Source organism: Chanodichthys erythropterus, chromosome 3 (genome assembly GCF_024489055.1).
Source record: "Chanodichthys erythropterus isolate Z2021 chromosome 3, ASM2448905v1, whole genome shotgun sequence".
NCBI classification, from domain to species: domain Eukaryota; kingdom Metazoa; phylum Chordata; class Actinopteri; order Cypriniformes; family Xenocyprididae; genus Chanodichthys; species Chanodichthys erythropterus.
The window spans coordinates 15,024,451-15,046,327 of NC_090223.1; the positions used below are offsets into that span (position 1 = coordinate 15,024,451).

The 21,877-nt window shown below is 38.9% G+C and overlaps 1 protein-coding gene across 1 annotated transcript in view; it reads left to right on the forward strand.

The window, feature by feature from the left end:
* LOC137008758 (reticulocyte-binding protein 2-like) overlaps window positions 1-15,757 on the forward strand; it is a 34,587-nt gene extending 18,830 nt beyond the window's left edge. The window contains exon 2 of the mRNA XM_067370478.1: window positions 8,638-15,757. Coding sequence (XP_067226579.1) covers window positions 8,715-14,981 — 6,267 coding nt within the window. The 5' untranslated portion in view covers window positions 8,638-8,714 and the 3' untranslated portion in view covers window positions 14,982-15,757. The remainder of the gene's footprint in view (window positions 1-8,637) is intronic.
* The last annotated feature ends 6,120 nt before the right edge of the window (window positions 15,758-21,877 follow it).

The window sequence follows — 21,877 nt, forward strand, 5'->3', positions numbered from 1 at the left end:
TTTAAGATGGAAGTAGCTGGCTTTAGCTGGTCTCCCAGCCTGGCTTAGCTGGTCAAGCTGGTCTCCCAGCCTGGGTTAGCTGGTGTTCAGCTGGTTTAAGCTGGTCTCCCAGCCTGGGGTAGCTGATTCAGCTGGTTTAAGCTGGTCTCCCAGCCTGGTTTAGCTGGTTTTAGCTGGTCTCCCAGCTTGGGTTAGCTGGTGTTCAGCGGGTTTAAGCTGGTCTCCCAGCCTCCCGGTCTCCTAACTAACCAAAACCCATCTAAAACAAGCTATGACCAGGCTGGGAGACTAGCAAAAACTAGCCTGACCAGCTTAGGCTGGTTTTAGCTGGATTTTTCAGCAGTGAGATATGGAGTTGGCTCGCCCAAGGCGCCGGGACTGCCTCAAGCGGTTAAAACAATGTGACAAAAACACCAAATCTTTAATGTCACGATTGTTACAATTCATTTGCATTAGTTTATATCCATTTGTTTGCTGTTATGCATTCGTTATCCAGCGAAGTTGGATATTTATATTGTAACCTCATCATGCAGCGACAGAAACATAACAAATCAGAAATGTATTCGATTTCAGTTCTTTTTTTATCGGCACTGTAACACTGTTTGATTAGATAATCATCAAGTTTTCTAAAATAGGGGCAAATAATTTGTGAAAGTATACATATACTACAATGCTATGCCTTTTTGTGTAAAGATGGTTTTTAAGCATGACTGTTTGGTTTATATGAAATGGTAACACTTTACAATAAGAGTCCATCTGTAACATTAAATAAGGTTTAATAAAAGTATCGTTCATTGGTAATTTCAACATTTACATTTTAACATTTTAAAATTGTCTCTTACATTAGCTAAAATGCACTATGAATTAACATGAATGATCAATGTATAATTAATATTAGTATTTTTACATTTAAAACTTACAATAAACATTTTGCCATTTTTTTCATTCAAAGAACACAAAATGTAAGAGTTAAAACTGAACACAATCTTGCTGCTCAAACTGTAACAATTTTTAATATTTAATATTCACTCCTTTTATATTTTACATTTACTTGTACTTTTACTTTCAATACTTTAAGTATGTTTAATATATATATATATATATATATATATATATATATATTTCATACTTAAGTACAAAAAATATCACATACTTTTACTCAAGTAATATTCTAAACAGTGACTGGGGTCTCTCACATTTTAAAAAATCTTACAAGATTTAAAAAATCTTTGAGTGTAGCCTTCATAAATGGAAAAGAGCAGTTGCAGCCATTACAGGCAATTTCCTAAGGAAACACATGTGTTTTAATGCTATTTAACCGTTATAGAGGTTGAGCCACAAATCTAGGATGATTTCGCAAAAGTTTTTTTTTTTTTTTTTTTTTTTTAATAATCTCTTATATTTAACAAATGATTCAATTGACAACAGTGGTTGAGAGCCAAAGTTGCTCAGAATGAGGATGTTGTGGCAAATAAACAATAAACAATTCTGAATAAGAGACAAATATAATAATTGTCTTTGATGAGTTTTATTTATTTTTGCAAGAAAAGGCTAGCAGTCAGTCATTCAGAGTGGCTGCAGAGTGTGACAAAGAAGGGAGGGCTCCCTCACATTTATATCTCTCTAACCTTCAGGGCTGAAGCCTCTGTCCAATTGTAGTTTTATTTACTATATTAGGAACATACTGCACTAGTTTGGTTCCGATCAGGTGAAAAACCTAGGACTAGTTCACAAAAATAAGTTTTTTTACATAATCGCAAAAAAAAAAATGAAATATTTGATTGACGTTGGCATTGGTTCTTGAGGCAAAGTTGTTCAAAATGAGGAGATCTATCAAAAGATATGCATATTGCGTTGATGTGTGAAACACCACATGAAAACACATCCATAAAACTGATTAGTGCCAACTAGTGGCCCATTTTTTTCAAAATTCTTACAGACCTCTAGGGCCATGAGTCAAACATGCCCACTGTTTCATACCGATTGGCCTCCATTATCCTTGTCTAATAGGTGCTCAAAATTTATTGCCCGATGGCGGCCATGTTTATCAAGATACACCAATGTCCTCATAGGGTGCTTCTCAATATCCCTCCTCGTCTCCTCGCTCCTCCGTCCTCCATCCTATGACCCGGAAACCGATCGAGCTCAGCCATCTTGAAGGACATCTCAATTCTCTAATCGCACAGCGAGGAGGCGAGGATCGAGGAGTGAGGAGGCTTCCCGAGGAATCATGAGCGAGGATACACAGCTGCATCCTTTGCAGAAGTCTTTCTCGCCGAGAAACCTGACGCACGCATAAATTCTCCTCCCCCTTCATATCTGTCACAATAATTTAAATTTAAATAAACTTTATACCTTATATATTTCATCGGGGCTTCTTGCTTTATTAATATTTATTATAATTTTTTTAAATAACCAAACTTTATTAACATATGGGTAGATATTGAGTGCAGCTGATGACGCTTTGAAGTGACACTAAAGGGAGCGAGGATATATCATTTCACTTGATTCAATTCCTCCGTCCTCACATCTTTTCCTTGTGTCCTTCCCTCGCATCCTGAAAAGGTGGAGCTAAGACGTGAGGAAAGGAAGCAAGGAAAGGAAATGAGGATGCACAAATAAGAATTGAGAAGCACCCATAGATTATCATGTCCCCTTGGACCAAGACACTGCATGCCAAATTTCAAGTCGATCGGACTAATGGTTGGTTAGTTACCTGTTTTCATGTTTTCATGTTTTTATTATTTTAAGTTATAGCGCCACCAAGTGTCCAATCATCGTGATTCTTTTACCGTGACCAAAGATTGAGCCCATACACATGTTCCAAGTTTCTCATTTCTTTCTCGAGTTATATTTCACGAGTTCACATATCCATATAATTAAATGGAGTAAAGTTTTGCGTATTTGGCGTGCTGTCCGGGGAGAGGGCTCCGAGCTCGGAATTTTGGCCCGAACCCAGAGTACTCCCCCCGGTGTGGTAAAAGTAGATAGAACTATAAGTGAGGAGATGGGGTGGAGGAGGGATGCTGATAAACTCTCAGATGAACGGAAGTCAGTCTGCTGAATTTATACCTTTTGACATTGGTTGAGTTGATTAACTGAATGCTCTCCACCTGTGCTAATTAGGTTAATTATCTGAACTTGCTCCTCCCGATTTTGTTAATAAAACATCATTTCACGAGTTCACATATCCATATAATTAAATGGAGTAAAGTTTTGCGTATTTGGCGTGCTGTCCGGGGAGAGGGCTCCGAGCTCGGAATTTTGGCCCGAACCCAGAGTACTCCCCCCAAAAAGCAAAAGAGCAAAAAGGACAGCCGCCAGACTAAAGACCCCCAAAAGACGCCGAGAATTGGCGGACTGGCATTTCAAAAAGCCTGGTCGCTTGACCAGGAGAGCCCATGTTGCCACTGACAGGAGTGCATCACTGTACCAGGCGGATGGGCCCTACTAGCCGACAAACGATGGGTAGCTGAAATTTGGAACGACCGATCGGGAGGGCTCGTGAGGGCTCCAGGAGACCAATGCTCGTATCAGATGCGTAAAGCCCTACCGGCCGATAAATGAGGAGCAGTATGAGTTAAACCGTCTGAGTGGGGGGGGTCCGTGCTGCCTCTGACGGGATCGTGCATCGCCAGGTAGACGGGCCCTACCGAACAATTGACGGGGAGCGCGTGATTTGGAGCGGCCGATCGGGAGGGCTCTGGTTACGTCTGACAGGAGACCAATGCTCAGTGTCAAACGGGTGAGCCCTACCAACCGAAAGACGAGGGGCGACGTGGTTTAAGAATGACCAGCCAACAGGGGCCCACTCAGCCTCAGCCGGGAGCGGCCCCCAGCAACAGGTGAGTGGGTTCCATTGGCTGATGGTGGGATGAAAGAAATTGGAATGCCTGGCCAGGAGAGCTCTCGCAGCATCCGATGGGAGACCAAGGCTCCAGGAGACCAATGCTCATGGCATCAGATGGGTAAACCTCGCTAGCACACAGGCAGAAAGTAAAGAGCAGAGGCTCGACCGGGAGGCTCTCGCGGCGTCCAACGGGAGACCAAGGCTCCAGGAGACCAATGCTCAAGGCCTCGGACGGGTAAGCCTCGCCGGACAAGAAAAGCAGCACGGACCAGGAGGCTCTCGCGGCATCAGATGGGAGACCAAGGCTCATGACATCAGACGGGTAAGCCTCGCTGGTAGACGGGCAGAAAGTAAAGCACAGAAGAACGACCGGGAGGCTCTCGCGGCATCCGACGGGAGACCAAGGCTCCAGGAGACCAATGCTCAAGGCCTCGGACGGGTAAGCCTCGCCGGACGAAGAAGGAAGCACTGACCGGGAGGCTCTCGCGGCATCAGATGGGAGACGAAGGCTCCAGAAAAGCAATGCTTGTGGCATCAGACGGGTAAGCCTCGCCGGACAGAGAAGGATAGCATGATGGAAGCTGACAGGGAGGGCTCTCGCTGCATCCGACGGGAGATCAAGACTCACTGTGTCGGATGGGTAAGCCTCACTGGATGGAAAAAGTTAAAAAGATGGAAACTGACCGGGAGGGCTCTCGCTGCATCCAACAGGAGATCAATACTCATGGCATCGGATGGGTAAGCCTCGCCGGACAAAGAAGGAGAAAAGATGGAAACTGACCAGGAGGGCTCTCGCTGCATCCGACGGGAGATCAAGACTCACTGTGTCGGATGGGTAAGCCTCACTGGACGGAAAAAGTTAAAAAGATGATTGGGAGGGCTCTCGCTGCATCTGACGGGAGATCAATACTCATGGCATAGGACAGGTAAGGCTCGTCGGACAAAGGAGAAAAGATGGAAAATGACCGGGAGGGCTCTCGCAGCATCCGATGGGAAATCCAGACTCGCAGCATCGGATGGGTAAGCCTCACTGGACGGAAAAAGTTAAAAAGATGGAAACTGACCGGGAGGGCTCTCGCTGCATCCGACGGGAGATCAAGACTCACTGTGTCGGATGGGTAAGCCTCGTCAGCGGTGGAGAGAAAGGTTTTTTTTTTTTTTGGCTATAGAATTGGGCTCCTATGGGAGTGGAGGGGACATCGTTGCAGCTGCGGTGGAAAGATCAGCCAGACAAACTGAGCTCCTGCGAGAGCATGGAGATAACGTTGCTGCGCCGTGAAGGCAAGGTTTGCCAGGGAAGGAGCTCCTGCGGGAGCGGCAATGTAAGAACAGAGTGGGCTCCTGGGGAATCGAAGACGCTGCTGCACCGAGACCATTTTAGTGGATTGATGGTGTTAATTGAGGTGGATATGGTGAGCTTGTAGGATTTAGCGAGAGAACAAGCTGAAGCTGAAGAATTTGGCTGGTAAGGGTTTGCGGAACTTCTTTAACATAAATAATCCAATTAGCGATTGGATTAGATAGGATATAGATCTTTAAAATCTCTGATGGCCAGCGACTAGAGTGTTTGACTCTGATGCTCAGAGAGGCCTTTTGGGGCAGCTGTGGTTCCTTGCCGCTGTTGCTTCTGGCTTGCTTAGTTGTGGACACTTGATATTCAACAATGTTTTGAACTGCCTTCATTGTCTTCACTGCACACCATTGTATGCAAACTGAACTGTCCTGGATGATGACATCACTTTTCATCCAGAGCTGTTGTATAGATAAATTAACTATGAATAAGTAGTTTTATGATGGAATGAATCAATACTGGACTTACTTAAGCTGCACAATGGCACCATTTTCTTCAAGAGCTGCTGTGCAGCCAAAATTATATTGCTATCACTGTAAAGCTGCCCCGACACAGCCTGCATGTAAAAAGCTCTACAAAACTGACTTGATTTGGTTGCTGTCCTGTGCGTAACAGATATTTGGAAAAGTGAGTAGGTTGGGTCAGGGTCCAACTTTGGAGCCAGCGTCCTGAATTTCAGATCAAATCTGTGCTCTGATCTTGCTGGCGACCTTCATAAAGCAAACAAAACAAGATGACTGACAACAATTTAATAAAATGACACATAATACCGACATTTCATATTAGGGTTGCAGAGTGCATCGGTACTACAGTAGTATTGCGATACTAAAGCTTCAAAATACTGGCAATGCCATTGTATTGGTAGTAAGTCAGTACGGTAGTACCATAAGGAATGTAGTATGAGTAGCAGGTACACTTCGTTTGAACGCGCATGCCTGCAAAATCTTTAAATTGAGACTGCCATTGCCTGTCTACTGTGCCCAGTGTAGTAAATGTTGTGTAGCGCCTTATTGTTCCCCAATCTTGCAATAAGATAAAGTTGCACCTTTTTAAGATAAAGTTTCACTTCTGGAACAGGTGTAATTATTTATAAAAACATCTTTGTTAAGAGGATTCAGACAAATGCAATTTCATTCATCAATATAGCAGCTTTGCACTCGTTATTTTTATTTATTTACTTTTTATTATTATTTATATATATATATATATATATATATATATATATATATATATAATTTTTTTTTTTTAATATATATATATATATATATAAACATTGTATTGTTTTAGTACTGCTCTCCAGTCCAGGTTGGAAATTTCATGCCAGAAAAAATGCTGCTGATAGTTCGTGACGCAAGCAAGAGCGTTGTTTTTGTTTAGTTTCTAAATTAATCTGTTTTGAACGAGTCAGACGAGTCGCTGACTCACTAAGCGATTCATTATTATTATTTTTATTTATTAATTTATTATTATTATTTTATTATAATTGAAGTGCAAACGCATAAATCCCATGTAACTTGAGGCAGCTTCTGCTGAATGTACACTGCTGAATGCGTTTACAATGATTCATTGATTGGTAACAAAAGCCTGTTCTCATTATTAATGAAGCATTAAGAGAAAAATCTGGTCTGTTTTATACATTTATGAAAATTCGGTCCATTTGTATACTGCATGTTACCGCGATACATCAGCTATAGTATTATCTAATGGTATAGATAATTTGTTAATAGCATTTAACACTTAAAACAGTTGCAGCTGATTGGAAAAATGTTTTTCCATGCATGCTTGAACTGACTATGGTGCATTTACCTCTGACCAGTAGACATCACCAGCGTGTGACGATTCGAGGGAAACCGAATCATTTCTCGAAGCGGTTCCATTGATTCAAAAGCTTTGTTTCTCCCATCACTAGGAGGGAGGGACCCTCAACAGTTATTTTCATCAGTTACCTGAGTCTTAACATTAATTATTTTATACAGATACAGTCGTGGAATTTATTTGAATCCATTAGTGAGAATGAATGAGTGTATGAAATTGTCTTACCAGTCTGTGCAGCGTCTCTTTAACGATAGTGAAGCTGGGTTTTGAGTTACTTCAAAACAGAAACAAATCGATTAGAGCTGAAAATTATATAGCGTTATATTTTATGTTTATCTCAGGACAGCGTTGACGTTAAGTTCTTATTAATTCTGCAACTGAGCGTGCGATCTGACTGCACATGATGTCCGAGCTGTTTGTACAGCGCCTTAGATTAGAAACGGCAAATCTGTGAAAACGGTTCAAATTTCAAAGCATATTTCTTCCGATCAAAAATTGAGTATCCAGATAGCATGAACTGTTCTCGTGATTTAGCGACCAAAGCGAAATAAGTTCAACCAGGGAAAACGAAAAGGATTTGAGCTGTGTTTTTTACGGTTTTGAGCCAGCGGGGTGGAGAGAAAGCTGGCCGACAATGAATCAGCGGCGCGGCTTGTTGAGAGCCTGTTGCAGCGGCCTGACTGTGGAGGAAGGCCCACTCCTTTGCGGGAAGAGGGCAGCATTGCCCGAGACACGAGCTTGGTGTTTGAGGGGCTTTATTATCCATTTCTTTATGGCCGGAAAGATTGAATGAGTTGGAGATGAGAAAGACGGGGAAAAAGATCGCGGATATGCCCGTGGTAGGCCTCGGCATGCTGGGCCGGTTTGTTTGGGCTAAGACCCGCGAGATAACGCCAAGGGATCGGCGGTGGTGCGGTGCGGAGGATAATCACTTTTTAGGCCAGAAAATTGAGGTAAGATTCCTTGAGGACGAAGAATTTTTCATCGGACAGACGGCGAGAGCTCGATTTTAGACCGGAACGTAGGGCGGGGCCTAATGCTGATAAACTCTCAGATGAACGGAAGTCAGTCTGCTGAATTTATACCTTTTGACATTGGTTGAGTTGATTAACTGAATGCTCTCCACCTGTGCTAATTAGGTTAATTATCTGAACTTGCTCCTCCCGAATTTTGTTAATAAAACATCATTTCACACTTCGTTTTACCCCTATAAGCAAAGAACAAAAAATAACTTTCTGTGAGTATATTACGCCTTAAAAGTCTGTGCAGAGGACCTGTCTGTGTCCTGTGGACTTTGCTGAGAATCTGTGCTGATGGTTGTCATGTTGTTAAGTTCTTCACTGTGTATTGATATTATTACATATATCTTATCTGTTTCATTCAAGTGTGACTGACAAATATCAAATCACATTCAGTTTACTAATTTATGTTAAAACTGTAATCCAAATAGATAGTAATTTCATATGCAATTCAAACACATGAAATAATATTTATGTCTGAATTTAAGATTAAGTGCAATAATTGAATATTATTATTACAATTTAATTGAATAATTGAAAATTATTTAGACATTTAATGCCAAAAATTATAAAATTAAATTAAATATTTATTTCTTCACCAGGGAAAAAAAACAAAGACACTGGAACACAAACAAAAGCCAGTCCAGATCAACACCTGCAACAGCAAAAGAATGAAAATATGAATCATCTGTTTCACAAACTTGAAGTCAGACAACTCCAACTAAGAGCTGCAGATGTTCTTCAGATTACTGAACATTCAATACAGTCTCAGGAGTCTTGTGCTGAAGAGGAGCTTGTTCAGACTTTCATACAAAAACTACTGATACATAACTATAGGGCAAGATACATTAAAACTGAAGTGAACCATCAACAGGATCAAACAATATGCAGTTGCAGTGAATTGTCTGAAGATGAGAGTGATATTTTTGATGATGTTCTTAAAAACAAAGTATCAAGTCGATTTGAGCAAATTCACCCAATGGATGTTCAGATGGCCGTGTTTCATTGTGCTGATGGTTTTCTAAAGCAGCTGATGGTCACTAAACTGTCCCAGTGTCAGTACGCTCTGCCTCTGCTTGTGCCTGATCCAGATCCTGATCCATTCACACAACAGATTAAGTTTCCTCTCTGGACATTCAGACAAATCAACAAGAGCTGGAAGATCAGAAACACCAACAATGAAATCATCAGTCGAAACCAGCCGATCTGCAAGGCAAACACTCCAATGGTGTCTTTCTTCAGGTTTGGCTCTCTGTCTTCATCCAAGTCTGATCTGATGAACAGTCTGATCAATGAGAAACACAACACGTTCTTCCACAGGAACTGCCCAGGCACCAGCAGAACCAGAGTCCTGATGGATGGAGTAGTGGAGATCGCCTGGTTCTGCCCCTCAGGGAAAAACACGGATAAATTCAATGACTGTGTTGCGTTCTGTAATCTACATGGTGATGCAGGAGACCATGAGAAACAGCTGAAGATCCTCACTGAAATGAGCTCAGTCAATGTTGTTCTTCTTCCACAACTGGACAGAAATGACAGAAGTGCAGCAATAATGCAAAACCTCTACAAGGACAAAAAGGCACTCATTTGTCTTTTTACTGATGATGAATCTGCTGTAACTGAGATGAAGAAAGGGAAGTTTAAAATTGGTCTGAGAGACAGAAATCAATCAGATGTATCTGATGAATTAAGAATGGTTATAAATGATTGCCTCCAAGAATCATCTCACACTTTTATACTTGAAGATGTGTCCAAACACTCAGACATCAGAGTAGATGAGGAAGATGATGAAGACTGCAAGAGAGGAAGAGAAGCAGCACAGCATATGATGAGTTTACTGGAGAAGAAAGATCTGACAGAAATCAAAGAATCAGTTCTGCCTCATCAGGGGAAACTGTGGCATCAGTGGAGTCAGAAGAACAAAGAACTACATCGACCTCGAGCAGATGAGACAGAAATGGACATCAGTAAAAAACAAACAGAGATGAAGAAGATTCGTAAACAGCAACATGAATCTGACATCAGTGAGTTTATGAAGTTCTTCATTACAGAAATGAACTCAGATGCTGACCATGAGAAGAAATTTTTCATCAAATGGCTCAGAATCATCCTGGATGAATATACATCATCTGACCTTTTTGATCTACATCACAAGTATGATGAAAAGTGGTCAACAGTCATGAAATTGAAAATGAATCATGACAAATCTGAAAAACTCACAACTGAACAAGCAGAGCTTAAGAGAATATCTGAGGAATTACAAGCTGCAGCCTTTGGTCTGGAGCACATCATGAGGGAGATCGGTCAGATCTATGAATCATGTTCATCTGTAAAAAAGAACAAGAAAGACCTGCAGTTTCACTTCTCTTCCCTCCCGAGTCTTGCAGCAGAGATGATGATCTCTGGATTTCCACTGGAGCTGATGGATGGAGATGCTGCTCATGTACCTGTGGTCTGGATCTCTGCTGTTCTAGATGAACTCATCCAGAAACTGGGAGACCAGAGAGTCTTTGTGCTGTCAGTTTTAGGGATTCAGAGCTCTGGGAAATCCACCATGCTGAATGCCATGTTTGGACTCCAGTTTGCCGTCAGTGCTGGCAGGTGCACCAGAGGAGCTTTCATGCAGCTGGTCAAAGTGTCAGATGAAATGAAAACACAGATGAACTTTGATTATATTCTGGTTGTTGATACTGAGGGTCTTCATGCTCTAGAACTGGCTGGAATATCAACAAGACATCATGACAATGAATTGGCCACATTTGTTGTTGGTTTTGCAAATTTGACCTTAATCAATATCTTTGGAGAAAACACATCTGAGATGCAGGACGTTCTTCAGATTATTGTTCAGGCCTTCATGAGGATGAAGAAGTTCATACAAAATCCCAGCTGTGTGTTTGTGCATCAGAACGTCTCGGACGTCACAGCTGGAGAGAAAATCAAGGAGGGAAGGAGACGCCTGCAGGAGACACTGGATGAGATGACAAAACTCACTGCTGAAGAGGAAGTCTATGACGCAGAATGTTTCAGTGATGTAATTAGATTTGATGTTCAGAATGATGTGAAGTATTTTGCTCAGCTCTGGGAGGGCAGCCCACCCATGGCACCACCAAACCCAAACTACTGTGAGAATATTCAAGAACTGAAGAAAACCATTATGTCTCATGCCTCAAAATCACATGGAACAAAGCTGAAATATTTAAAAGATCATATTAAAGATCTCTGGGAGTCTTTACTGAATGAGCGATTCGTCTTCAGTTTCAGAAATTATCTGGAGATTACAGCCTACAAGAAATTGAAGAGTGAATACAGCAAATGGTCTTGGAGTCTCCGTAGTGCCATGATCGAAACTGAGAACAAACTATACAACAAAATAGAAAATGAAGTAATTCATGAGATTGAGGAACCTGATCTTCAAACAGAACTAAAGAAGAAAAGTGAAGAAGTGAAACGATCAATGTCTGAATTCTTTGAGAAGGACAAAGATAGAGATATACTGATTTACTGGAAAACATCATTTGAAATCAAAATCAAAGAGCTTCAGAAAAACATTGTGAGAGAAACAAAGAGGAAATTTTGTGAGATCATTAAGCAGCGAGACCTGAAGAAAAACTGTGATGCTCAGAGAACACGTTATGAAAACACTCTCTATGAAAAGAGCAAAGATCCTACCTTACAACTCAAAGACAAAACTAATGATGAAGAAATACTTAAGAAAGATGAAGATGTCTGTAGGAAAGGAAGAGAAGCAGCACAGCAGATGATGAGTTTACTGGAGAAGAAAGATCTGACAGAAATCAAAGAATCAGTTCTGCCTCATCAGGGGAAACTGTGGCATCAGTGGAGTCAGAAGAACAAAGAACTACATCGATTTCAAGGAAATGAACTAGAAATGGACATCAGTAGAAAACAAACAGAGATGAAGGAAATTCGGCAACAACAGCATGAATCTGTCATCAGTGAGTTTATGAAGCACTTTATCAAAGAAATAGATTCACATGATGAACATGAGAAGATGTTTTTTATTAACTGGCTCATAATCCTACTAGATGAATATATTTCAGCTGATCTTTCCAATCTACATCAAAAGTATGATGAAAAATGGTCAAAGGTCTTAAAACTGAAAGAGAAACATGATAAATCTGAAACACTTAAAGCTGAACAAACTGAACTTGAGAGAATATCTGAGGAACTTCAAGCTTCAGATTTTGGACTGCAGCACATCATGAGGGAGATCGGTCAGATCTATGAATCATGTGAATCTGTGAAAAAGAACAAGACAGACCTGCAGTTTGACTTCTCTTCTCTCCCGAGTCTTGCAGCAGAGATGATGATATCTGGATTTCCACTGGAGCTGATGGATGGAGATGCTGCTCATGTTCCTGTGATCTGGATCTCTGCTGTTCTAGATGAACTCATCCAGAAACTGGGAGACCAGAGAGTCTTTGTGCTGTCAGTTTTAGGGCTTCAGAGCTCTGGGAAATCCACCATGCTGAATGCCATGTTTGGACTCCAGTTTGCCGTCAGTGCTGGCAGGTGCACCAGAGGAGCTTTCATGCAGCTGGTCAAAGTGTCAGATGAGATGAAAACACAGATGAACTTTGACTATATTCTGGTTGTTGATACTGAGGGGCTTCATGCTCTAGAACTGTCTGGAAGATCAACAAAAGTTCATGACAATGAATTTGTCACATTTGTTTTTGGTCTTGGAAATCTGACCTTGATCAACATCTTTGGAGAAAACTCATCTGAGATGCAGGACATTCTTCAGATTGTTGTTCAGGACTTTATGAGGATGAAAAAGGTCAGACTGAATCCCAACTGTGTGTTTGTGCATCAGAGCGTCTCAGATGACGCAGCCAGAGAGAAAAACATGGAGGGAAGGAGACGACTGCAGGAGACACTGGATGAGATGACAAAACTCGCTGCTGAAGAGGAAGACTGTGATGCAGAATGTTTCAGTGATGTCATTAAATTTGATGTCCAGAATGATGTGAAGTATTTTGCTCAGCTCTGGGAGGGAAACCCACCTATGGCCCCAACAAACCCAAAGTACTGTGAGAATATTCAAGAACTAAAGGAAACTGTTATGTCTCACGCCTCAAAATCAGGTGGAATGATGCTAATTGACTTAAAAGATCATATTAAAGATCTTTGGGAAGCTTTTCTGAATGAGCGATTCGTCTTTAGCTTCAGAAATTCTCTGGAGATTTCAGCCTACAGGAAACTGGAGACAAAATACAGCAAGTGGTCCTGGAGGCTTCGCAGTGCCATGATGGAAACTGAGAACAAACTACACAACAAAATAGAAAATGAAGCAATCCATGAGGTTGAGGAAACTGATCTTCAGAGAGAACTAAAAAAGACAAGTGAAGAAGTGGAAAGATCAATGTCTGAATTCTTTGAGAAAGACAAAGATAAAGATATACTGATTCAGTGGAAAAGGTCATTCGAAATCAAAATCAAAGAGATTCAGGAAAACATTGTGAGAGAAACAAAGAGGAAATTAAATGAGATTCTTCAGCAGCGAGACCTCAAGAAAAAGATTGATGGTCATAGGACACATCATGAAAATGAACATGCCTTAAATCTCAAAGACAAAACAAATGATGCAAGAATACCTAATAAAGAGATTGATGCTGAGAGGACAGATCATGAAAACATTCTCTATGAAAAGAGCAAAGAACTTGCCTTAAAACTCAAAGACAAAACAATTGATGAAGAAACACTGAATAAAGAGTTTGATTTGATTTGTAATTCTAGTGAGGATAATATTATCTCAGACATTCCTATGATTGAAGACATTGACATAATGAGAGATGTAAGAGAGATCCTCAGTGATGCATATGAAGGGCATCTCCATGCAGACAACATAAAAGAGGACATTTTCACTGTGTCGAGTTATTCTGAATATGTTATTTTCAAAAAGTCCACAAAAAAAGGTTTAAAGTGGGCTGCAAAACGTGCTTGGGGAAAAGTAAAAAAAAAAAAAAAACGAACTCTTTCTCCAGAAAAGGAAGCTGAAATAAAGTCGTTAGTCACAGATGTTCAACAGCAGACAGACAGAATGATTCAGTCATTTAACACTGCAAAGATGGGCTACAACACTAGCTACATTCAACAACTCACAAAATACATCAAGAGGAAAGTAACAGAACATGAGGAAATAGCAGTGAAATATGAGTTTAAGAATGAATTCATCACAGATTTAGTTTATTCCATCTGTATAAGGGCAAAAAAGATGATCACTGACCAACACAGACTGAAGAGAGCAGAGTACTATAGTGTTTTCCAGAAATATTGTCATGGAGCAACATCAACTGCCATTTTTGGTGAGATCATCTGTCAGAAACTGAAAGAGCCCATTGAGCAGAGTCTCTACAAGAAGACTGCCAGAGATCTGACAGATGAAATGAGATCAAACTGTGAATCACTGAATGGAAACAGATCAAATCTGGAGAAACACATCCTGAAGACACTGGCAGAAGAGGCGGATTTTAACAAATACATGAAGTACATTCATAATCCCAGAGATCACTTCAAGAGTTTCATCAGAGATGAAGTCAGTCGGTACATCACTGATAAGTTCAGTGTCAGTGTTTTACCCAAGTTGAAGAAGAACATTGAACTCCTGCAGCAGAAGATCATGAAAGCAGCACATGAATCTACTGAACATGTTCAAGTGAACAGAGGAGATGTTGGTTTGTGGTTGAAGAGTTTCACACAGCAGCTCTCAGATGAGCTGATCTTCTCTGAAAAAGACCTCAGTGGAGTGAAACATGATGATGTTGATGATTTAAACCTTCTAGAAGATGTGATAAGACAAGAACTTACTGCTATAATGTCTGATATGAGCAGTAGATTCAACACAAAAACATTTGATGAAAATCTAGACCTCAGTTTCAGACCAGGTGAACTTCTGATTGATCACTTGTGTCAATGCTGTTAGGATCAGTGTCTGTTCTGTAAAGCCATCTGCACCAACACCATAGAAAACCATCATGAAGATCACAGTGTTGTTTTCCACAGAGTGAATGGAATTAACAGCACATATTGTGGTTTACACCAGAATCTCTGTGCTGACATTTGTACAAATTTAGTTTCAAGTGATCAGTATTTTTATACACCAGATGGAAAGTTCCCTTGGAGAGATTATAGAACAGCAGGAGGAGTTTATGCAGACTGGAGCATCACCTCTGACCTCTCTGAACTGCCCTACTGGAAGTGGTTTGTGTGCAGATTCCAGAAAGATCTGGAAATGCACTATGATAAAACATTTCAGACAAAGGGTAAGATTCCAGATGAATGGAAAAAATACAGAAAACATGATGCTATAGAGAGTTTGGATCAGTATATGTAATGGAGATGATTAGAAAAACAAAAGAATAAACCTCTTACATCTATGATCACAGCAAGAGTTTCTATTACACACCACATAGATTCTGAAATCATCAACATCTCAGCAAATATGAGAGGTTGACAAGATTCATCACTCATACAAAATCTGCAACATTTTGCAGGAAAAGCATTTGCCTGTGTTTTGTGTTTGAGCAGATTCCTTACAACTGTGGACAATTAGTGTGTGCTTAAAAGAAGCCAAGTTGCCACATTCTAGCAGCAGAACTTAAGCAGCCATCCATGGAGTTATGCTCTCCATTGTGTTTACTCTTTATTTTCCTGTCTAATTTCTCCCACACTTTGTTTATATTTTGTGGTATTTCAATAAATTCCCCTATTTGACTGAGCCTTTGTGTTATCCCTCTCTTGGCTGTAATATATATATATATATATGTGTGTGTGTGTGTGACCCGATCTGGCGAAATGAGTCGGAAGTCGCAACGTTCTATTTTAAGATATGGGCCGATAATGTGGAAAAACAATGAAAAAAATCGATTTTTTTTTTTTTTTAAGCTAATTTCAAAGAACAGACTTTCAAAAATAATCTCCCAAAGTTTCGTAGTCCAGATAATTGAGTAAAGGTATTTAAATGGCTATTAAATTTGACATGGTTTTACTAAATTAGCTGGAAATGAACTTCTCAACTCCTCTCGTCACTTATGAGCATTTCCCGGTATCCCCTCACTATCTCTGCTCTACAAATATGGTGTTACACGTTGTATAGAACCAATCAAAAAGCTTAGAAATGTAAACACACTGACCTAAACGCTGATTTAGCGCAATGGGAAGCCCCGTTTCGACTGACAGGCACGCGATCGGTCCAGCCATCCTCCTGTCAGACTAGCGCGCCTTATAAAATAAAACTCCCATTTGCGTGTCTCTCTTTAAAAGCCAATAAAAATTGAATCCATATAGGTAGCACAAAAATTCTTTTTGCATACAAAACCAAAGACTTTAAACTTTCATATCAAGCCTCCAACATGCTTCTGTTGTGTTGTTTTCACCCTCTAATGAGTCTGAGTAATATGCGTTTACAACAAAAATAGCACAGCAGCTAACTGAATACAAGTATGTATATTTCACATGCTCATAACTTCATGAAAAATGCACAGATCATAAAAATCGCACATCAATATTTAAAGCAGATTCTCAAGATTAAAATGAATCCAAAATCAATATAATATATTGCGTTGATCACAAGATATTACTCACGAAATGATTTAACATACTTGGCTAAAAACATGTCTCTCATCTCTCCGGGAAGCAGTGTGTATCCAATGTTCCCGGACCCATCCATGTTCGTTTTCCAACGTGGAATAACACATAATAGATATCATTTTAAAGCTTAGAATCTCATATTTTTAATGCATCTAACCATTTTGAAAAACTCCTAACGAGTGCTGAGAAGTGCCTCTAAACCGGAGTTTACCGCCCGTTGGCGCCACCTGGCTGCGGAAAAAATGAACAACAATTTTTCAAACTATTCTTTATAATATCACCACGAAATTTGAACCAGATGCAGCTCACATATAGGAGAGCATCACCAAAAAAGAATTTTTTTAGCGATCTTATTGTGTTCCTGAGTTATTCCATGTCAAATAAAAAAAGAAAAATAATTTTTAAAAAATTATATATATTTTTTGTCTTTTATCAGCTGTTTCTCAGCAAGATAATGTCCAAATGTAATGTAATTTATATTTTCTTAAATTTTAAAATGTTTTCTATCAAATGATACCTACCTTTTGACTCTCCTTGCTAGAGTTTTGGAGTTATGAGTCTTTACTTTTGTACGGAGCCCCGCACGTCACCTATAGGAGAAAAAAAAACAATCCGTGCCGACGGTTTTACAATCCGTCCCCTCAGTTTATAAACCGTGCTCACGGATTCTTAAACTGTTCCCTCGGTTTAACAAATCGTGCCCACGGATTAATAAACCGTACCCACAAATTTTCAATCCGTGCGCTCAGATTTCGCAAACCGTACCCTCGGTTTTTCATAATTCATAATCCGTGCGCACGCTTTCACAATCCGTTCCCACGGTTTTGCAAAAACTGTACTCACGGATTCATTTTAGAAGAACATATACTTTACTACAGTAAACTGTGGTGTATTTTGTAGAAAACTTATTGGGTAAAGTAATTTGTTTATATTACTATAGGCTAGTTGTTATATCACAACAACTATAGAATTACCACAATAAATTAATTCAGGTACTATATATGGTTCAAAAACACTATAATATTTACTATAAATTACTATAGTATTTTTTCACATGGGTCAGGTACGTGTTAATGAATCTTATTGTTTTATTGTGTATTTTTCATCAAATTATATTAACTGCAGTGACTCTCTATCAACGGGTAGCGGAATAATAAGAATGTGCGTCAAAATCTTGTGTTTATTTGTTATAATCTTAGCACTTTATTATTATTGCCCAATAAACCTGGCATTGTGACTGACTTTTAATTTCTTAAATTTGCTCCTCTTTTCTTCTAAATGGATGTAGCCTAAATGTAACAATAGGCTAATAATAATAATAACAACAACAACAACTATTATTATTATTTATTGTATTTATTATTTACACTTTATCAATTATTTTTATTATTTATGACTATAAATGAGTGCACTTAAGACAGAATGTTTATCATAAAATAATTAATGAATGTTTTATTTAAAAAAAAAACGTTTTGCAGTTTTAGAAATGTTTGTAGCTACTAGGCTATTCAGTCTTAACATGAAGACCTGTTTTGGTGATTTTATTATACTAAGCTTTTTACCCAAAATAGACTTTAAAAGATAAAAATAATGGAAATTCTCAAATGAATTCCGAATGGAAGTTCGGGAAATTCTCCATTTTGTAAAATAAAGTTTACTTATTTAGGATAGCATGCATCCCGCACCTAAATAGGTGGCCTGGTTGAATCTGCCGGCAAAGATTGGAGGCGGGGCCACAAATCCGGCAGTTTTTACAAAACCGTGGGAACGGATTGTGAAAGCGTGCGCACGGATTATGAATTATGAAAAACCGAGGGTACGGTTTGCGAAATCTGAGCGCACGGATTGAAAATTCGTGGGTACGGTTTATTAATCCGTGGGCACGATTTGTTAAACCGAGGGAACAGTTTAAGAATCCGTGAGCACGGTTTATAAACTGAGGGGACGGATTGTTTTTTTTTTTCTCCTATAGGTGACGTGCGGGGCTCCGTACTTTTGTGTGTGTCGCTAACGAAAAAAAAAAAAAAAAAAAAGAACTCTAAAAAAGCCTTCAGGTCTTAAAGGGTTAATTCAAATAAATACTTTAAAATAATTTGAGCTTCAGCCTGGTTTAATAGCATTTATATATATATATATATATATATATATATATATATATATATATATATATATATATATATATATATATATATATAAATGTCTTTGGTCAAATTAAGCTGTAAAATAAATAGTTTATCCCTTTAAATGCAATGGATTTTGAAAGATATCAACAAAAAAAAAGGGCAGACGACCATAATTAAAATGGGTATATCTTTAAAACCATTCAAGGTATGACTTTGACTAGGATATCATTTTAAAGCTTATTGTCTCATCTTTCCATTGATACAAAAATCTCAATTTTGAAATTTGGGTCACTGTGACTCATTTTGCTGGATCAGGTCACATATATATATAAATGCAACTTTTGGAGAAAATTTATAATTGAAAATAGCTGCAAGCAGCAATGGCAGGCCCAAGTCCGGTTGCATCGCCAAACTGGTGGCTTCAGGGCAACTGTGCACAGTGGGCAATATGCATTTAAAACCTCCTTGAACTATCGTTTGTGCAACAGTCTTATGCTCCAAAAGCATGCTTTCATTAAATTTCAATATGTGTGGTATAAAAAACAAAATTATAAAATTAATAAAATCGAGCCAAATCACAGAACCTGCAAAGATGATTTTAATATCAGTCTAAGGTAATAGTAAGGTACAAGTCTAGAATTTTCTGCTCACTTATGCAAGTAAATTTAAAACAGCCACTTTTATAAAATCAAGTGAAATTTACTTAAATAGTGATTTTTAATAAATTTGAATTATATCAATAAATAATTAATTTAAAGACATGCGTTGTACATGATGTTTGCAAACACAGCACATGACTTTCTATAACACCCATGTCGAGAAAACACACACTCTCCTTTGTAATAACAAAACAAAACAAAGATTTAAAATGCCAAAGAGAGAGGGAGAAAGGGTGAAAAAAAACATTCAAACCAAAATATCAGACTTCCTGTTGGTCAGAGCTAATGACTGTAAATTATAAAGTTGTCAGGCTTAATGAGAACAATGTGTGTACTGAGTTTGGTGACTGTAGGTTAAACTAACCCCCCACTTTTTTTCAAAAGGTGGCACTATAGAGGCCTTCCTTCCTGCCCATTTGTGAGGCTTTGCCCATGCCTACTGGATGTCAATCCTGACATATGAGTAGAGTTTCATGCAATTTGAAGCATGCTAAGTGTCTCAAACCCATCCAAAACAAATATTGAAATTTGCTATGGCAACAGTGTTTGAAAAATATTAAAAATATTTTTACAGGTCTTCATTCGTTATGTCTTGACATTATTTCAGATTCCAATGTGTGTGCCAATTTTCAAGAGTTTTTGAGCATGTTAAGGCCCCCAAAAAGCCTCGGATGATGGAAAAAAAAAAAGAAAAAAGAAAAAATCTCCTTAGAAAAACAAAAGGGCCCTGCGCCATTAATTGGCTTGGGCCCTAATTCAATAATATAGCTGATGACGGTCCCAAGCCCCTGCACCACCACCACCCTAGTGGCTTTAGGGCAACTGTGCATGAAAGGCAATATGCATTTAAACTGGGTGAATATAAAAGGAATATGTCAAAGTCATTTGAAATGTCACATTTACTGGAGTCAGCTAATGCACCTATGACTGTGAACCACAACAGTCACATCTATGAGATAATTTTAATTTAGATAATTATATTGTCATAGGCTGTTACAGGTCACACTCAAATATGTGCAAAGTTATATTTTGAAGCTCAAAATTTTGTATTTCTAGTATTTATCTCAAGGTCTTTTTTATTAACTTACCCATTTAACCTAATTATAAAACTATAAAACGTCCACTGATTTTATATCAGGTAAATTAAATTTTCTATCACCTTACCCAACCCCTACTCCTGAACCCAGATTTAAATAAAAACTAGGGCTAAAAAATTTAATCAAATTAATTACATGATGTGCCGATTAATTAATCTAATTAATCGCAAATGTATCATTCATCAAATTTGGCTGATAAATTATCCCTAAAAGATCATTTGAAGTCATTATTGTCTAAAGCATCAAATAGACATTACAAAAAGTAGATTGAGAAAGAAATATTTTATTTGATTCAACAGAATTTACACAAACTTTTGGACTACAAGGTTGAGCAAATGATGACTGAACTTTAATTTTTGGGTGAACTAAATCTTATTTTTGTTTTTTTCTTTAATTTTGTTTATCAATATGGAAATATGAAGTTGAAAGTAAAAATATGGTCAGCTGATGTTTTGTGAATAATTTTCTTGGAGAAGTTAATTTACTGACAGCTACCAAGAAAGCTAGGTTACTGGGTTTATTAAATTAATTCACAATATGTGCACATTTATTATTAATGTGGGGGCGAAAGGTCATGCTGGCACAATAGCGCTGTATGACAGATGCATCACTTTTATTTTGTTTTTCCTTTTTTTATTTAAAATATTCACAAAACTTGTTAACTATGGGTTATAACAGCGTTGAGCACCCAGGGAAAAATATGAGATATTCCATTTATTCCATTTATAACCCCTACCGTAATAGATCTATACAGGTGGAGCTGGGGAAGGTGGAGGGTTTCTGAAAGTGCACTGTAATTGCTACAGCAAATACTGCCCTGTGTTTGAATGTTGATAGATAGACTGGGAATAAATAGCTGTGATGACAACAAGCACTGTTTCACGTTCATCTTTAATAGCAGGCATTTTATGTATTGATTCCATTTATATTTAGTCTTTTCCTTCCAAAATGTTTGTTTGTAGCAGCAAAATTTGTTGTCTACAACATGGAGTAACCTCCGTGAACGTCATTCACAAACATTGCTAGGAAACCAGTAGTGGGAACGCCTACTAGTGTCCTCAACCGCCAGCCTTTAACAAACAACTCTTTTGTCCATGACAGTTGCTTTCCAAAACATCAGCAGTGATCCCTGCTACAACTATGAATCTCTGGATCGCCCCTGGAGTCCCAACGAATGTGAAGAAACAATATGTGATGACTCTTTCTCCTGGAATGGCTGGTACCGGCTTTACTACTATGGAATGGACATAATGCCAGAGACCTGTGTTGGTTCATACAGCTATAATGCATTTCTGAGCCTGTCACTCAGCGGTTCTCACCCTCAGATAGAGGATGGAGTGGTGATCATGG